At 41.0% G+C, this 17,028-nt stretch overlaps 1 protein-coding gene across 4 annotated transcripts in view; it reads left to right on the forward strand.

The window, feature by feature from the left end:
* Positions 1 to 17,028, forward strand: part of SORCS1 (sortilin related VPS10 domain containing receptor 1) — a gene marked incomplete at its 3' end in the record, with an annotated part of 485,219 nt that overhangs the window by 388,439 nt on the left and 79,752 nt on the right. For all 4 annotated transcript variants that reach the window (XM_080641532.1, XM_080641530.1, XM_080641531.1 and 1 more), the window contains exons 15-17: positions 739 to 856; positions 2,509 to 2,639; positions 6,788 to 6,901. In XM_080641532.1, coding sequence (XP_080497658.1) covers positions 739 to 856; positions 2,509 to 2,639; positions 6,788 to 6,901 — 363 coding nt within the window. The remainder of the gene's footprint in view (positions 1 to 738; positions 857 to 2,508; positions 2,640 to 6,787; positions 6,902 to 17,028) is intronic.

Raw genomic sequence — 17,028 nt, forward strand, 5'->3', positions numbered from 1 at the left:
AATCAATAAATATTTAATATGCCTAATACCTACACTTTTGGCCATGGTAAACGTAGCTAGATTAGCAATTTATTCCATAATTTATCTTCATTTAATTTTTATATTTGCAAAACAGATAAAAAATGCTGACCGAAAAGGCTGCTTTGTGGTTTTTATCCTTATCTACAATTAGTGATTCAAACACCTCATTAAATACCTGTGTCTTTTCAGCAAGCAGAGTAGAATGCACAGCGTAGGAAGAAGTTGTAAGCACTTGGTCTTGCCGCCCACTTTCCATAGCGACTGGTAGGAAATTAAATAGCATGAAAATCATGTACGTTAGCAAGACAGCCTAGAAGTACAATCTCAGACCATGTAGAGACCAGTATTTGTGATTGTTTTCTCCATTATTGGTTGGTTGATTGATTTAATGATTTTATTTATTTATTTTTTTGTTAACTATTCTCTGGTACGATATATAGAAGTGGTCTTTTACGCTAAACACTCTACGTCCTGATCCTACTAGTTCTTTAGTGATTTGATATTGGTTTTTACAAATGAACAAAACTCTTTGAGCCTCATGTTACCCATAGGTGAAGTGGAGCCAATAATAGTCACCCTCTTTATAAATGCATTTTGAGGATTAAGTGATACGATCAATGTAATGTACTTATTAGTACACTGGACAAATGCTAGCTGTTGTTATAACTATTGGCATTTTTATTATTGCAATTATCTTCATCTTTATGAACTCTGTAGAGTGTTTGGACACTTCAGCCACCGCTCGGAATGGCAACTGGTCAAAGTGGACTACAAGTCCATTTTCGATAGACGGTGTGCCGAGGAGGACTACAGACCTTGGCAGCTGCACAGCCAGGTAGGAGGGAGAGAGCAGAGGGTAGATGCTGAGCAAAAGGCATGGGGAGTATTGGGGGCAAGCTAGTCATTCAAGTGTAGGAATTGGGGTTCTCTGAGCCAGAATGCTCCTCTTGTGCTTTCTTACGTGTTTTTTGTTCCACAGCAGTGAACAAACGCTACATTTTATAGCTTGTTGTGAAGTAATTTCTGTTTTTATTGTACTAGGATATAATGAGATAAAATTCAAATGTGCTTGGCTTAGACTTACAACTCGAAATGAAATACCAACTCACCACGGGCATCTAAACCTAATTTATCTGAGCATGTCATATGGATGCAGGGTGGAGGCAGGGGTGAGCAAAGGGTTTTGAATTTGATCTAGCAAAGCAAACAGAGACATAAAATAACAAGCTTATGCTCTGTGAGCGATGCCAGGAGTGTCCTTCCTCCCCACTCCTGTGACTCCCTGGGATCAGGTACTGATTCTCGCCTCTCCCAAGGTACTCGTGGTACAAGAATGCAGAATTATTAATAGGAAGCTTTCCTTTGTCCTGGCCCCTCAGCTATTTAACTCATATCAGAATGCTTGTCTGAAAGCATCTCTCCTTTGAGTTCCCAAGCCAGACGTCATCCAGGGCCCTGAAAGGATGGTCCATTGCAAAGCCATTGCCGTATTCAGGCAATAACAGATCATTTACCCCCAGCCTAGACTGTGATATATTTACATGTAGGGGTGGAATGGAGCCAGTTGAAGTGAGTTTGCTCAAGAGAGACAGGTTGTAGTAGCTCAGACAGTGTTCTGGTCCTTCGAACGTGCAGAGGGAGCTGTGTTTGGCAGAGCCGGATGCATCCGCTGACTCGCCCACTCCATTCAGAGATGCAACAATAAAATTATCACTCGTTTACACGGCTGATATTTTCCCCTTTGGGAGGCAGGAGCTTTGTGTGTTCAAAGCTTTTATTTTGTAGAGAAACACTGAATTCAGTTTTCTTGCTTATCTGATAGATGGTTATAAAATCAGTGTAAAAACTGCATGGGCAGAAGCAGCATAAATTGGGGTAAAAGGGATCTTTTTATTTCTTAGGCAATGCTCTACTTGCATATGGTCATGAGTGAGCAAGGGTATACATCTTTTCTAATAGGAGAATTGAACTTAATTATCCCAGATTTGTTGGCAATACACTTATGGGGCTGAGTCTTCATGATCCATGCTTCTTCAAACTGACTTTATTAGTCACATTCTATACTGGGGCTGCCGACACTGAAAAGAAAAAGCTGACAGCCCTAGTGGTTTGGCCCAGGGGATAGAGTGTCGGCCTGTGGACTGAAAGGTCCTGGGTTCAATTTCGGTCAAGAACACGTACCTTGGTTGCAGGTTCCCTGGCCCTGGTCAGGGTGCGTGTAGGAGGCAACCAATTGATATGTCTCTTTCATATCGATGTTTCTCTCTGTCTCTCCTTCTCCCTTCCACTCTCTCTAAAAATCAATGGAAAAATACCTCAGGTGAAGATTAACAAAAAACAAAACAAAAAAAGAGTCATCAGCACAGAGAAGACCACCTCAGTCCAGATCACACTGAGGTTTGAGAACATCTCCCTGGACTGCCCGATGTGGTGCAGGGAAGGTCCCAGTGTTGTGCTCAAGTACCTGAGATCCCTGTCTCCTTCCAGGGGGAAGCATGCATCATGGGAGCCAAAAGGATATATAAGAAGCGAAAATCAGAGCGGAAATGTATGCAAGGAAAGTATGCAGGAGCCATGGAATCTGAACCCTGTGTCTGCACAGAGGCCGATTTCGACTGGTGAGCTGGTGCCTTTATCCCAAAGAGTCCCTCAGTGTATCAAATCCTAGCTGTTATTATAACTGTTGGTGTTGTTATTACGGTTATCTTCATGAACTCTGTGGAGTGGATGCTGAGAAAAAGGCATGGGGTTTATTGGGGGCAAGCTGGTCATTCAAGTGTAGGAATTGGGGTTCTCTAAGCCAGAATGCTCATCCCGTGCTTCTTTACGGGGCCCTTAATGAAAGCTGAGATTTGAAATAATAGTGACCTACATAGAGCCTCCTATTTTTATGAAATTACCTTTGGAGACATCATGGCGTACTTGTACATGTGCATATGGAAAAACCAGGCATTTCTGTAGACTTAAAGAGGATTCCGGAAATAGCTGGTAATTATTTTCCTCTGTGTGATAGATCTCAGGACAAACCACCCTGAGTTGCTTCGGATGGCAACAATGAAAACAAGCAGTGTCTTTTCAGAGAGCAAACATATGTGTGCTCAAGATTAAGCTTTCTAGAATCTAGGGATCCTGGCAGTGAAACGATGGCCTTAGAAGGTAGTAAATTTTCTATCCCTGGAAGTTTTTGGTGGTCAGCTGATTCTTGCTTATGTGAGCATGGAAGGCATTTCTGAATTTGATGGCATTGCCAGTCTACAGCTTGGTGATCCTAGAACTAAAGGAGCAGTCTCCCTTTACAGGCAGTAGGTTAGTTTAAACTGGAAAAGTCCTGAGAAGATTAGATGTTAAGTAAACTCAGCGTGCCAGGGTGAGTCTCCTGGAACATTTGAGAAGCAGAAATCTGGCTCATGGGGCCAGGAATTCCCTTTCTTTGGTCTAGGTCAGTGTTTAGTATTCAGGTGAGGTTGAAAAATTACTGAGAATGAGTGGGTGGGAACTCCATTGATTATATCCATTTCATTGTCTGCTCCTCACCCCCCTTATTTTTTTCTTTTTCTTTGATATTTCTTTCTATGTTTTGAGTTTAGAGAATGCAATTGCTAAATATGTAGGTCAATGTTAAATGACTGAGACTTGACCTTCTTGAGAACCGAAGTCATTTCTTTAAGAATTTATTTCAAGCTGTGTATCAATCACTGGTTACATCTCTGAGCATCAAAATACCTGAGAGGTATTATGTACACACACATCACATATCTCAGAAAAAGTAAGTCTGCTCTCATGGGAGACCTCTGGAGATGTCTGAATAAGAAGCACTGGGCAGGCCTGGCAAAATTGGCCGCCAGCACTCAGACTGCTCACCAAATGCTGTTCCTCACTTGTGGGTAGACAGGTAAGGCAAGAGCCAGTGCTCTATTCTGGGCTCAGCCAGAGGACGGAGAGCTTATTATAGCGGAGCTCACAATGAATTCTACAGGGGCCTCCCCAGCCATGACTGTGTTTTAGTCATTGCAACATGACTCCAATGACAAAAATACTTCATCCCTTTCCTACCTTTCAGGTTGACACCCTGAAATACCTTGACAGGGAAAATGTCCCTGTGAATTTTAAGTCATTCATCCCATCCCTGTTTTTTTTTTTGTTTTTTTTTTGTTTGTTTGTTTGTTTTTTTATAGCGAAGATGTAGATTTATTGAAGAACAAGTACAGACTCCCACATGGGGAGAGGGAAGAGTCCTACAGAACTGACTCCCACGTGGGGAGGGGGAAAAGAGTCCCCCCATCCCTCATTTTGAATTCAGAATGCTTCTCCTTCATCCACTGTATTCAAAGGGGATTTGTAAAGGAAGTGAGCATTTCACCTTTTCAATTGAGCTTTACCCTTATCAAACAGCCATTCTTGTGCAGAGAGCAAATGTATCCTCTCATAAGAACCACAGGGAAGAAGTGAGGTGAAATGTTCCAGTTCCCTGATTTCTCCTGGAAATGTGTCTTCCTTTGGGAATCTTTTTCACGAGGTGCCAAAATAAGCTAGACTTTTGTTGTCAGGATCATTTTTGTTTTTATGTTTCAAATTTAATCTAATCTAGAGTAAAAGAAACACAGGACAAGGAAAGTAATCAGGTTTCTCCCCTCCCCCACCTCTCATACCCCTCAGTCTGGGCCCAATTCTTATATTCATTTGAGATTGGAATCTGCTTCTCTTAGCACTAACTGATATGTATTCTGAGAAGTGGAAATGAATTGTGAATGAGGCCATTGTGTTGTTTTCTGTCCAAAGGGGATTTTTGTAATGGCATAATTTCTGAAAGTATTTTGGAAGGCTTACCATGACCTTTTGGAGTTGCTACCAGTAGCTCGAGCATTATTGATCCCACTTGACTGTAGCATAATGAAAGGTGGTTGTCATTGAATGATCCCTCTTGCCTTGGCTCTCCCCTGGACAGTCCCCCGGGTGACCTTGCCTGTCATTCTCCAGCAGTTGTAAACTAATTATCTGAAATGAACACTGGGTGTCCTATAGGCATCAATTCTGAAGGCTTCCTACCCATGCTATGTCGAGCCAGCACCAAGTCCAGCTGGTATGTGCAGAATTTTAAGTGCCAGCTGCCTGGTGACAGACCCCTGAAGCTGAGCCTATTCTCCCTTCCTGCCTCTTGTGTGCCAGCATCTCACCTCCATCACACAGATGGGCCAGTTCATACGAGTGCTTGCTGGTCGCTGCCTGCAATTTGTATGTGCATGTGGAGGTGCATTTTGTCATCAGCCTCTGCCTGGGTTCATCTTCCAGAAGCCGAGAATGTCAGGCCACTCAGAGGCCCCGGTAGGCAAGAATGAGAGGAGGCCGAGAGAAAAGGCTTTGACTGTTTCCAACTAGAGAGAGGATTTTTAAATCCTCTTAGCACTGCCAGTTGGGACCAGGACAAAACTTTTCCTTCAGGAAATTCTCAAGACACTCCTGAAGGACACTTCCTTTCCTGCTGTGACTTTGAAGCATATGGCTTATGCACAGACAGACCTGGCTCCTCTACTTGGTAGATCCAGATGTCTTGGAAGAGCACCCCAAAGATAGCAACGTGAATGAGCACCATGCCACATGTTGCTATGTTAAACTCTTCAGTGCAACTTTATGCCAAGGGTGGAGCTTCCTCCATTGCCTGTTCACTAATTATAGCTTTCTCTGGACCAGCCTCGATGTGTATCCTCCTAATGAATATTGTATCTGCTCTCTCAGCTTCAAGGTGTTTACTTAGAATTATTGGGCATTGAGTACAGTCAGTGTGGCTCAGTGGTTGAGCATCGATCCATGAATCAAGAGGTCACCAGTTTGATCTCTGGTCAAGGACATGCCTGCGTTGTGGGCTCAATTCCAAGTATGGAACAAGCAGGAGGCAGCTGATCAATGTTTTTCTCTCATAGATGTTTCTATCTCCTTATCATTTCTACCTTCCTCCCTCTCTAAAAACAATTAAATATCAATTATGTATATATTATGTATATAAAATATATATATATCTCCTATATAATAAAAAGTTAATATGCTAAGTGTCCAGTCGTCCAGTTGGCTGTTCAACCAATCAAAGCGAAATATGTTAATGATATGCTAAGGCTGCTCAACTGCTCACTATGACATGCACTGACCTCCAGGGGGCAGATAGTCAACCAGTCGACCAGTTGCTATGACAAACAATGACCACCAGGGGACAGATGCTCCGAGTGGTAGGTTAGCTTGCTGCTGGGGTCTGGCTGATCGGGACTGAGCGAGATGGGCCAGACGCCGTGGAGCCCTCCCATGGTCCTTCTCCTGCTGGCCAACCTCCCACATCCCTCCCTGGCCCTGATTGTGCACCAGTGAGGTCCCTCAGCCTGGCCTGCGCCCTCTCGCAATCCAGGACCCCTCGAAGGATGTCGGAGAGCCAGTTTAGGCCCGATCCTGCAGGCCAGGCCAAGGGACACCACTGGTGTACAAATTCGTGCAACAGGCCTCTAGTATATGTATAATAGAAAAAATTATTGGTCATTGAGCCTTCATTTCTACACAGGCATCCCTCTTGCCTCCAAGACAGCATTTCTGAAAATGGCTTCTGTAGGATATTTTCATGGGTAACATAGATATTCCCTGGAAAAAAATTCCATTTTTGGAATTTAGTGAATACCTCTTTTTTGACTAAATGACTGGAGTTGAAGTTGCCTGTGGACTAACATGAAATTGTTCTCAGTAATTTTACCACCTACTGAAAGGTTTCTCCTGGCTCTTTCCCCAACAGTGACTATGGTTATGAGCGACACAGCAATGGTCAGTGCCTGCCAGCGTTTTGGTTCAATCCATCTTCTCTGTCCAAGGATTGCAGCCTGGGACAGAGTTATCTCAACAGTACCGGGTGAGTGTCTGAAGCAGTGACCTTGAGAGGTCAACCTTTGCTGCTTTTCAGCATGTGTTAAATGTACAGAATTACTTCTGATAAAAAACCAGGCCTATTTCATTACAGCACAATTTATTTGCTTTCCTTCATTTTAGTAATGAAGCACAGATTTGCATTAATGCCATACATTTCATCTGAGAGTAAATCCCCAGTTGTAAATAAAGAAATCAAACAGGTTCGAAGATGATAGTGATAACATATAAATTGTTTCATTTTTTAATACTTTATTTCAGAACTCCTCAATAAAGACTACATTTTACCCTCCCTGCATCCCTGTGAGGAAGGCCAAATGACTATTTCATATCTGCATTTCCTGCGTTGTAGATGTGGGACCTAGAGTCAGAGAAGAAGCTCATTGACTTTTCAAGAGTATATTAGCAGGAAAAGTTTTTTTCCATGTCCGTTCTTGGCACATTGAAGGCATGCATTCAGATCCTTATAAATCTGGAATCAGATTCTAAGTTTTGGGTTTGATGTTCTGTGTTGTGGAGTTTATCCAGTATTATTTTAAGAAATATCGTAAAAGGGAAAATAATCCATAACTTTTCCACAAATGCAACTGATGTTTATAGACTTAAAAATAGTACATGTGATATATTTGGATGCTAATTCAATTTGTACAAAGACATATTTTAGCTATTTGGGGAAGTTTGAATATGGACTGGTGATTAGGTGATATATTCATCAGGGTTTCCCAGGGGTATGTTTTTATATCAGATAGCTGCCTAGCTAGCTAGCTAAATGGATAGATAGATAATTTATTTTTATGATGAATTGGATCACATATTTATGGAGGTGGACCAATCCAAATCCCAAGATTTGCAGGGTGCATGGCACACTAGATAACTGATGTATGCTTGCAGTCCTAGTCTGAAAGCAAGAGAACCAGGAGAGCTGACTGTGTACTTTCTACCTGAAGGCCAGCAGGCTTGAAACCCAGGAAGACTGCTGCTTTCGTCTGAGTGTGAAGGCAGGAAAAGCGCTGATGCTCAGGGGAAGGCCATCAGAAAGGAAGAATTCTCTCTTACTTAGGGGAGGTCAGCTTTTTTGTTCCCTTCAGGCCGTCCACAGATTGATGAGGCCCACCCTGCTTTACGCAATATACTGATTTACATGTGAATCTCACTCAAAACCACCCTGGCAGAAACACCTAGAATAATGTTTGACCAAATATCTGGGCATCCCGTGGCCTATTCAAGTTGACAAATGAAATTAACCATCACAGGTTATAGCTAAGTATAAATATTTATATTTATGATATTATATTAACAAAATATGTTATAGTTATATATTTAGGAATAATAATCGTATTTTGGTTAGGCCAAAATAAATAAATAAATAAATAAATAAATAAACAAACAAACAAACAAACCTACCTACCTTATCTTTTACAGATTATATAATGTGTGAGATTTCCTATAAATAGTTAAAAAGGAAAAGATATTGGTAATATTTGAAGATGTTAATAGAGACATGGGGATTTATTATACTATATTCTCTATGTGCATATTTTAAAATTTGATATTAAAAAATTCAAAAGATGGAAAGGGAAGAAGAGAGGGAGAGGAGGTGGGAGGGAGGAGAGAGTAAGATACAGGCATTTCACCAGCAGGCCAGTCCTACTTGACAACTCCTCACTTCTCATGCCACCTACAGGATGGGAGTGGGGACTTCCGGGTTTTCTCTTATGCACTTAACCTTTAGTTGAAAATTTTAATTTTCTTTTATTTTTAACTAAAAAAAGATTTCCAAAATAATATATACTGCTCTTCAACAGGAAGGGAAAGAGCAAATATAATTTTCTCTGATGTCATGGATTCCTAGAACCTTTGAATGAAGGAATAAATTGTGATTTCTTTGATCCATGACACAAAATCTAAGAAAAATACAAATAACATTTTCACAGCAATGGGTCAGTGAGGTCGTCAGCATCTAATACCTTGGGAAACAATTGAAAAGGGCTGATGGAATAGATAACCTTAGTGTTATAACCAAGTTTATAACATTAAACACATAACTTAAACTTTTATTGCTTGTATGTACCGGCATGTTTAGAGCTTGTAAAGGGCATCAGAAACCTCTAAAGCTAATTTCAGAATTGATTTTTTTTCACTACCTCAATCAGCCAAGGAAGTTATATTACTCTCTCTCTGGTATTGATGAGAAGAGGCTGCAGTATAGAGGATTCTAAATTGTTCCAGGTACTACTCAATAGACAGAATGAACATGCACACACACACACACACACACACAAACATTTTTAAAGCTATCTCTAAATAGGTTTCACCAATCCTTAGGCAAATCAGTATTTGAAATCCGAATAAATCCTGACTTACATAAAATGAAATGTCACAGATGCATAAATTATTCAATGGCATTTTTCATCTATTCCCTATAAAATTAAAATTAAATTTAAAAGTGTGATTCAGTGATCAGCGTCCAGGTGTATTAGTGTTCATCAATGCAGTTATGTTTATTAATCACAGGATGACAAGCATTACTCCCCAGGGCTCGGCCTTCACTCTCAGAGGGTGGTTCATGTCGGTGGGTTTTACATGATAGCATCTGATCCTAAAGGATTTTTAAGTTACCATATCTACTGCCTTCATCTATTCCAGGCAAACATTGTGCAAAAAGGCACCAGCCTCAGTGAGTGAGCTTGTGTAAAGAAAGCATGTGATAAATACCAGCCAACCCCAGGTCTGATAGATTCCTGCTCTTAAGAGTAAGATGCTCACAGGTGGAGTGACCACCCGCAGAGGGCCCAATGAGCTAACGTGTGCGTGCGTGTGTGTGTGTGTGTGTGTGTGTGTGTGTGTGTGTGTGTCTGGCTGGGATGAGGGAGGATGTGTGTGTGTGTGACAATAGTAACCTCACTGGTCAGTGTGTTGTCTAAACACACTGTATTTTGCAAGAGTTGGCAAGAGGTAAAATGTAGATGAAATTAAAAAGGAATTTTCTGCCTTTCTTACTGTCACTCCAGCCCCTCACCCCAGATGTCACTTGGCTGTGTGTTGATTCATTGGCATCTAAACACAGGTTCAGTATTTAATGTTATAGCTGCTACAGTGCTGTCATTATGTTATGCCCAGATTTCGTGATTCCCAAAGACCACGAGGGAGCCGAGTCCGATGCAAAAGCAAAGAGGCTTTAATCGAGCTAGCTCGAGCTCAGTCACACACACACACACACACACACACACACACACACACACACACACACACACACACACACACACACACACACACACACCGGCGCAGCGGCGAGGTGGGGAGAAAGAGCCCCAGAACCCAAACGCGCTGATTTATAGGGGGCCTGGGAGAGGTAGGAGGGGTGAGGTAGTGTGGCCTCTGCTGATTGGTCGGGGTCAGGTTGCACATGGGGGCAGGGCGCGGCTTACTTTCCTCTTGCATTTCTATTGGCTAATTCAAAAGTGTGGGTTGGGCTCTTGGAGAGGTTCTAGGGCGGGAACCTGACTCCATGAGGTGGAGGACATGGAACAAAAGGAACATGGAGTCGGTCTCTCCCCGCCCTTTCATTTAGGCACTTAGCTTTTCATTGAAAATATTTAATTACAAAATAAATGTATACACAGGTTCTATGTTTAAAAAGTCCATTTAGATCATCACCCCAATCCTGCCCCCTTTTCCACACAACTGTGATCTGATTGCCAAATGTGTTATCAAACACTTTTTATTTGGCAGTGGATTATTATGCCAAGAAAAAATATACGAAATTAATTGGGGAGGTTGTTTTTATATGTGATGTCCTACTAAATATATTGTTTTTTCCCCCACTTTCCATTCAAAAACATACCTTCAACATCTTTTCAAGTTGGATTATATAAGGTTGCCTTCTCTAATTACATTTAATTCCATGGTAATAAAGCACCTGGGATTCTAAGGCATCCTCTTTTTGGACATTTTGCTCATTTCCTATTTTCTTCTACTCTAAACAATGCTGCAATTAACATCCTCATACCATCATAATTGTTGTTAAAAGCATACAACAATAATTAGTCTCTTGGCAATTGGAGGTGTTTCTGCTGATTTGTAAAGCAAATTCCACCCAGCTCCCTGGTTCTTTCTTGGACCTTTGTATCCAGGCTTTTCCAGATATCTGCCCCATATGGGCTAAAATACTAGCTTCCTGCTTGCAAACCTCCTTTGAGTCCCACACAATAGAGATTCATTTGCATTAACTGTCATTCTCCTTTAAGATATAAATGCCCATAGATTATGTAAGGCAAAGCTGAGAGGAAGGGTGAGGAGCATTTCCCACATTAACAAGGTGAGGAAAGTCATTTCAGACAAAAGAAACCAAGAGATCACCTGGTGAAAGGGCCACTGTGCCTATAGAATTAAGGAGCCACCATGTACCCCAAGTCTCTCCAGTGCCAGTTTTAACCCATCTGTGGGCATTGCCTGCTCCGTCAGTACAGAATCTGTATTAGCTTTGGGCAGGGATGAAGCATAGGGGCATCACAGGTGCAAGGTCAGCCTGAGAGTGGTCCTTCCATAAATGTTGCTCCCCAGACACCTCACTCTCTCACCCTATCTCCTACACAGAGCACACCTGTGGTCATGCAGTCAGAGTTTGAATTGAATGGGTCAGGTAAACAATCATTTCTTGTCAGTCAAGCTAAACAAGCAAACCTCCCATCATATCAACTATCTTACAGTTTAGCTGAAAGCATGCAGGTATACCTTCCTTTTCCTTTTATTATTTTTTAAATGCCTCACTTTATAAATGGTTTTGTTCACTTTCACAGTCAGCTTATTACCCTGTGTATATATAGCAGTGTTCTCAGGTTCACTCACTTCACCGTGATGGAAACATTCTAACATCAGCTAATATCATGCTCCATAGAAATGCTATCTTGAGGAGATGCCAAAATATTTATCAGCTTCACTGTGCAGAATAATTGTGCAGGTTTTGTTTTAGTTCTTGGCTAGGGCTGAGAAGAGATAGTTGGAATAAGAGCTGAAATGGGTGCAGAATATCCCTCCAGGTGGCTGTGGCCGCCAGTCCTTAGTCCTTGGTCCATAGAAGAGTGTGTGAGCAGAGTCCAGCTGTGTTCTCCACTGTAAGCTCCCTGCCTCTGTTCATTTACCCTTTACCCTCACACCTTCCATTAGCCATTCCATGAAAAGCAAAGAGGCTGGTACTGGAGCTTAAGCTTGTTATGTATGGAGAATGAAATGTAATGGGGGATGTTTTATTTGGTGAAAAAGTTATTTTAGCATTTAACAAGTGTTATTTTTAAAATATATTTTTATTTATTTCAGAGAGGAAGGGAGAGGGAAAGAGAGAAAAACATCAGTGATGAGAGAGAATTATTTATCTGCTGCCTCTTGCACACCCCACACTGGGGATCGAGCCCACAACCTGGGCATGTGCCCTGACCTGGAATGGAACTGTGACTTCCTGGTTCATCAGTTGACATTCAACTACTGAGCAATATTGACTGGGCCAAAAAAGGATTTTAGTACAAGCTCTGCCATTTACCATTCTTAGCATATGTCTTCCTTTCTTTGAGTTTAGTTTCCTAGTCTATAAAATGTTTCCATTTGCTGTTGGGATAAATATAATACTACAGAAGGCCCAGTGCACGAAATTCGTGCATGGGTAGGGTCCCAAGTAGCTGCCGGCTACCAAATGGGGCCTTCCTTTGTTCTGCGCCGCCCAATGGTAGTCAGCGCACATCATAGTGAGTGATCGAACTCCCTGCTGGTCGAACTACTGAGGGGACACTTTGCATATGAGGCTTTTGTATAGAGAGATATTATGAACATATAGCAAAATGCCTAGCAGACAGTAGTCACTTTATAACATGCAGATACCATCACCAATAGTCATCAGGTAAGGGCTCCTCTGCAGTAAAGGAAAAAAGAGGAGGGAATTGTTTTTATTGTGTATATATAGTCCAGACATTTATTTAATACTTAATAGTTACTACAATACTGAGATCTAAGACATGTTTAATCTAAGTCTTCCTTGTCTTATCTGTAAAACATGAAACCAGTAGTCATTTGTATATTTTCTTACATGAAATAACCCCCAAATCATTTCTATCTGTTTCTCTATCAGAGTGTGTATATATCTCAGTCTGCACATATACAAACACAAGCTCATTTAGTTCTACTCATATGTGATTATATCTTGTTTCTACTGTGCGGGATCCAGGAAATGTGCTGCAAATTTAACCTGCTAAATTAACTAGGACATTGCTTGTTTCATGCCAACCATAAAAAAAATCTGTAAATATAAAGTGGGTGTTGGGCTGGTTTATTCTAAGAAACGAAGATAATTTTCTCAAGGGAGAGATTAGGTTCTTGCTATTAAGCTAGAGATATTTCTAGACGTGTTATAAAAAAAAGGTGTGCATAGACATTTCTGCTTGTGGAGTTTCTTTAGACGAGCTATGAATTCCTCCTGGACGAATATAAAATGAAAGCTTTTATTGTTCCTGAGGATTAGTTTCTCAATATACAATAGGGATATTTACTCAGGAAGCTTAAAAAATGATTTGAAAATAGCATTAATTTAGTGGGTCCAGAAAAAATATATACACATACATAAATTCTAGCAAAATAGTAATCTTCATATTATCAATATACATTTGGAATACTTTTACTGGTAAGTGCTTTCTATAAACTTTTTTCTCCCTACATCAGCCATGGAAATATTTAGACCCTGACCACCCTGCCATAGCCCTAGAGTTGCTATTCCCATGGTCTTTGGGGACTGTGGCTTTTACCCTGGTGACCACATTTCTGTGCTTGGTGGGGACTTCATGTTCAGTTTGATCTCCTCAGTGAGATTAATCAGTGTGTATCATGGAGAATAACTGGTCCTCAAAGTGGTGCATGTGTTTGAAGTCCACAGAAAGGACATCGCTTGCATTATTTACAGACTTGACACTGCAGGGGCTCACGGAGCTGGTTTCCAGCAAGGCACGGTGCAGTCTCCCAGCAGAGACTTGGTCATTCTTGCTACCAAGTTGATGCTTCAGAGTGCCTTTCTTAGATCTTGTGTTCATGGATAATATTGGGGTTGGGAAATGAAAAAGGTGAATGTCACTGTATGCGGAGAGCTTGTTTCTCACATAGCTCTTGTTGTCCACTCAGTGGTGTTAGCATTACCAATTCTCAACCAGGTGGTAGGGCATAGTGGCAAGAGAACACCAGACTCCATCCAGAGGCCCAGAACTGCTACTAGTCCCCCAGGTGACATTGGGAACCTCTCTAAACTACCTGCTTTCCCTTTTGTGCAAAATGAAGAGGTTGTGTTTGATGGCCTGAGATCCCTTCTGGCTCTGTCATGTCCATGGGCAATTTGAAATGATTATCAGGATTCCTTGGATTACAGGTGCTCAAAAGAAGGGAAAAGTTCTCTATATAAACTGGTTGAACAACTAGTTGACTTAGTTAGTGGATTCCATGTGTCATTCTCATGATTCTCAATTTTAAATCATCTTGTTTAGTGTTGCCATATGTCCCATTTCATCAAGTTGGCATTTAAAACGAAGTCCCTTTCCATTAATTGTTGAAATGAAATGACATGTACTTCCACCCTGCTTCTTGGAAGAAAAGTTTTCCTCCATCCCTCTAGGACTGCCTTATGACAGTCCCCTAATTCCAAGATCCACTTACTCATTTTAAGGGGAACAAACTGCTTAGTCAGCCATGGAACCCAACTCTTTCTAAATGTTGATGTTCTGTCTACTGCACAAGATCATTGTTAAATATGGGCACATTGCATCTAGGAAGATTTTAAGTCTTATCCCTACACTGTACCCAAAACTAGCTCCCATCTATCTCCTCAAGGCTTGTTCTATTTACCAGTATTGTTGCATTAAATCAAGTGTCATTATAACAATGCACTTTTCCCTTGAAAACAAATGCATATAGTACATACAATCCAAAAAGAAGTAAACTAAATTTTCCTCATGAGCACAAATGAGGACTCCCCAGCTCAGTGTCGATAAGACCAGCCTCAGCTACAAGAAGACCTAGAGTTCTAGCTCTGCACTGGTCACTGCATGGGGTAACTGCTGTGGAAAAGGGAAGAGACAACTCTACAGAAAAGCGTGACTTCTAAGGTGATTTTATAGAATGAATTGGAGCTTGACAGGAGGAAAGAGCATTCCAGGCAGAATGAACAGAACAGGCAGAAGAAGGCTTGTAGGCATCAACTTGCCAGAGCTGGGGAAGTGTGTTGGACAGTGGGAGGGCTTAAGCTAGAAAATTACATTAGGGCCGGGTCATGGGCCTCTACTTGAGACCTGAACTGTACCCTTCATGAATAAGCCCATAGTAAGTTTTGAATGATTTTAAGAAAAGAATTGACATGGACAGATTTGATCTTGAGAGAATATTGGCAATAATAACATACCTTCTATTTTAAGTATAGTTTCCGTTTTTAGGGAATTTGCTGGATAATAACAAGTTAATGTTTAATTATATAAATACTAATGATTTTTACTAACTTTTGATATTTTAATATTTGTTAAGTTCTTAACAATGTGCCAGACTCTATCCTCAGCCCTATTGAATTCATAATCTCACTTAGTCCTCCCACGAGCTTCATGAAAAAATCCTGTAATTTCCCCCTATTTTATATTGGAGAGAGGTTGTGTAAATTGCCCGAGTTCATATGGTATGTAAGAGCCTGAATTTAAACTCAGGCAATTTGGTTCTACATTTTAACCACCTGGGTAGTGGTTTGTAATATGTATGCACACTAGAATCAAGAGGGGGGCTTAAAACAAAACAAAACAAAACAAAAAAACACATAGATGCCCAGAATTCTCAAATCATAATTCCTGGAGGAGTTCTCTTGACATTCTTTTATTTTATTATTTTTTAAAAATATGGTTTTATTGATTTTAGAGAGAGTAAGGGAGGAGAGAAACAATGATCTGCTGCCTTCTGCATGCCCGCCACTGGGGATTGAGCTGCATCCCAGGCATGTGGGAACCGGTGACCTTTTGGTGCATGGGATCATGCTCAACCAACTGAGCCACACCAGCCAGGGCACCATTCATTTTATTTTAAAAGTTCTTCCCAGTGATCCTAAAGAGAGGACAGGATTTCTATGGGCTGAGCTTGACTATCTTGTCACCTCAGCATAGACTGAATAGTCATTAACATCTGTATTCCGCCCCAAATCAGAAGATTAAAAAAAAAGCCTGCTAAATACTAAAATAACAGTTTTATTCTCACAAAGAGAAACTCTGGCCTTTATCTTTTTTGAAACTGACAGGAATAACAGAAGCAAAATCAAAGAAGTTAGAGGTAAAAAGGAAAAAGTGATGGGAGTATCAAGATAAGAAGAGAATAGTTGAATCGGGCTTGTTGAAGTAATAAGACACTATCTACTGATGAGTGGTCGGTAATATCAAAGGCACGCTTGCAGAATGTTTCCTTTCCAGTGATTGTACAGACTCCCCTGCCATTAGAGATCGCTTTTCTTCTTGGTAGACTGAAGAGTGCTTTATTCACTAAATGCATCCCAGCAATATTCAGAGCTTAGGTCCAACATAATCATAAGTTGCCTTGTTATTGTGGAGGCAGCAGCCCCATTTAATAACATATTAAATGCATTATTCATTTATGTAACTCAGACCCAGGGACAGCTGCTGGTATGAAAATAGGAGCATTCTGTATTGCAAAAAGCAGGTGTGTGCTTACTTGAGTAAATTAACTGTGTATTTATGCACAATTTTCTTCTAAATTTCCAGGACAGGTCTGGTAGGGCTAATGCGATTCCATTTTCATCCAGGAAATGAAATAGTTTCAGAATGGTTTTTAATGAGCATTTAAAAAAATTACCAAGTCTTCTCTGTGGCAGAATCCCAGGGGGGGCAGGATCCGTGCTTTGGATTTAAGCAGAACTCCTGTTGTACTGCAATCAGGAAAGCCTGAGGCAACGATGGGGCAGAGCGCAGACAAACAAAAGGAATGTTCCCTAGATGATGATGACAGTGGCGATGGTGAGCCCAAGCCTCTATAGCTACTCGCCAAGAGAGTCACAGGTGTACTTGGATGCTAGGTGATTAAAAATTGTAATCTGCCTTTCAT

Source organism: Plecotus auritus, assembly GCF_963455305.1.
Source record: "Plecotus auritus genome assembly, chromosome: 9".
NCBI lineage: Eukaryota > Metazoa > Chordata > Mammalia > Chiroptera > Vespertilionidae > Plecotus > Plecotus auritus.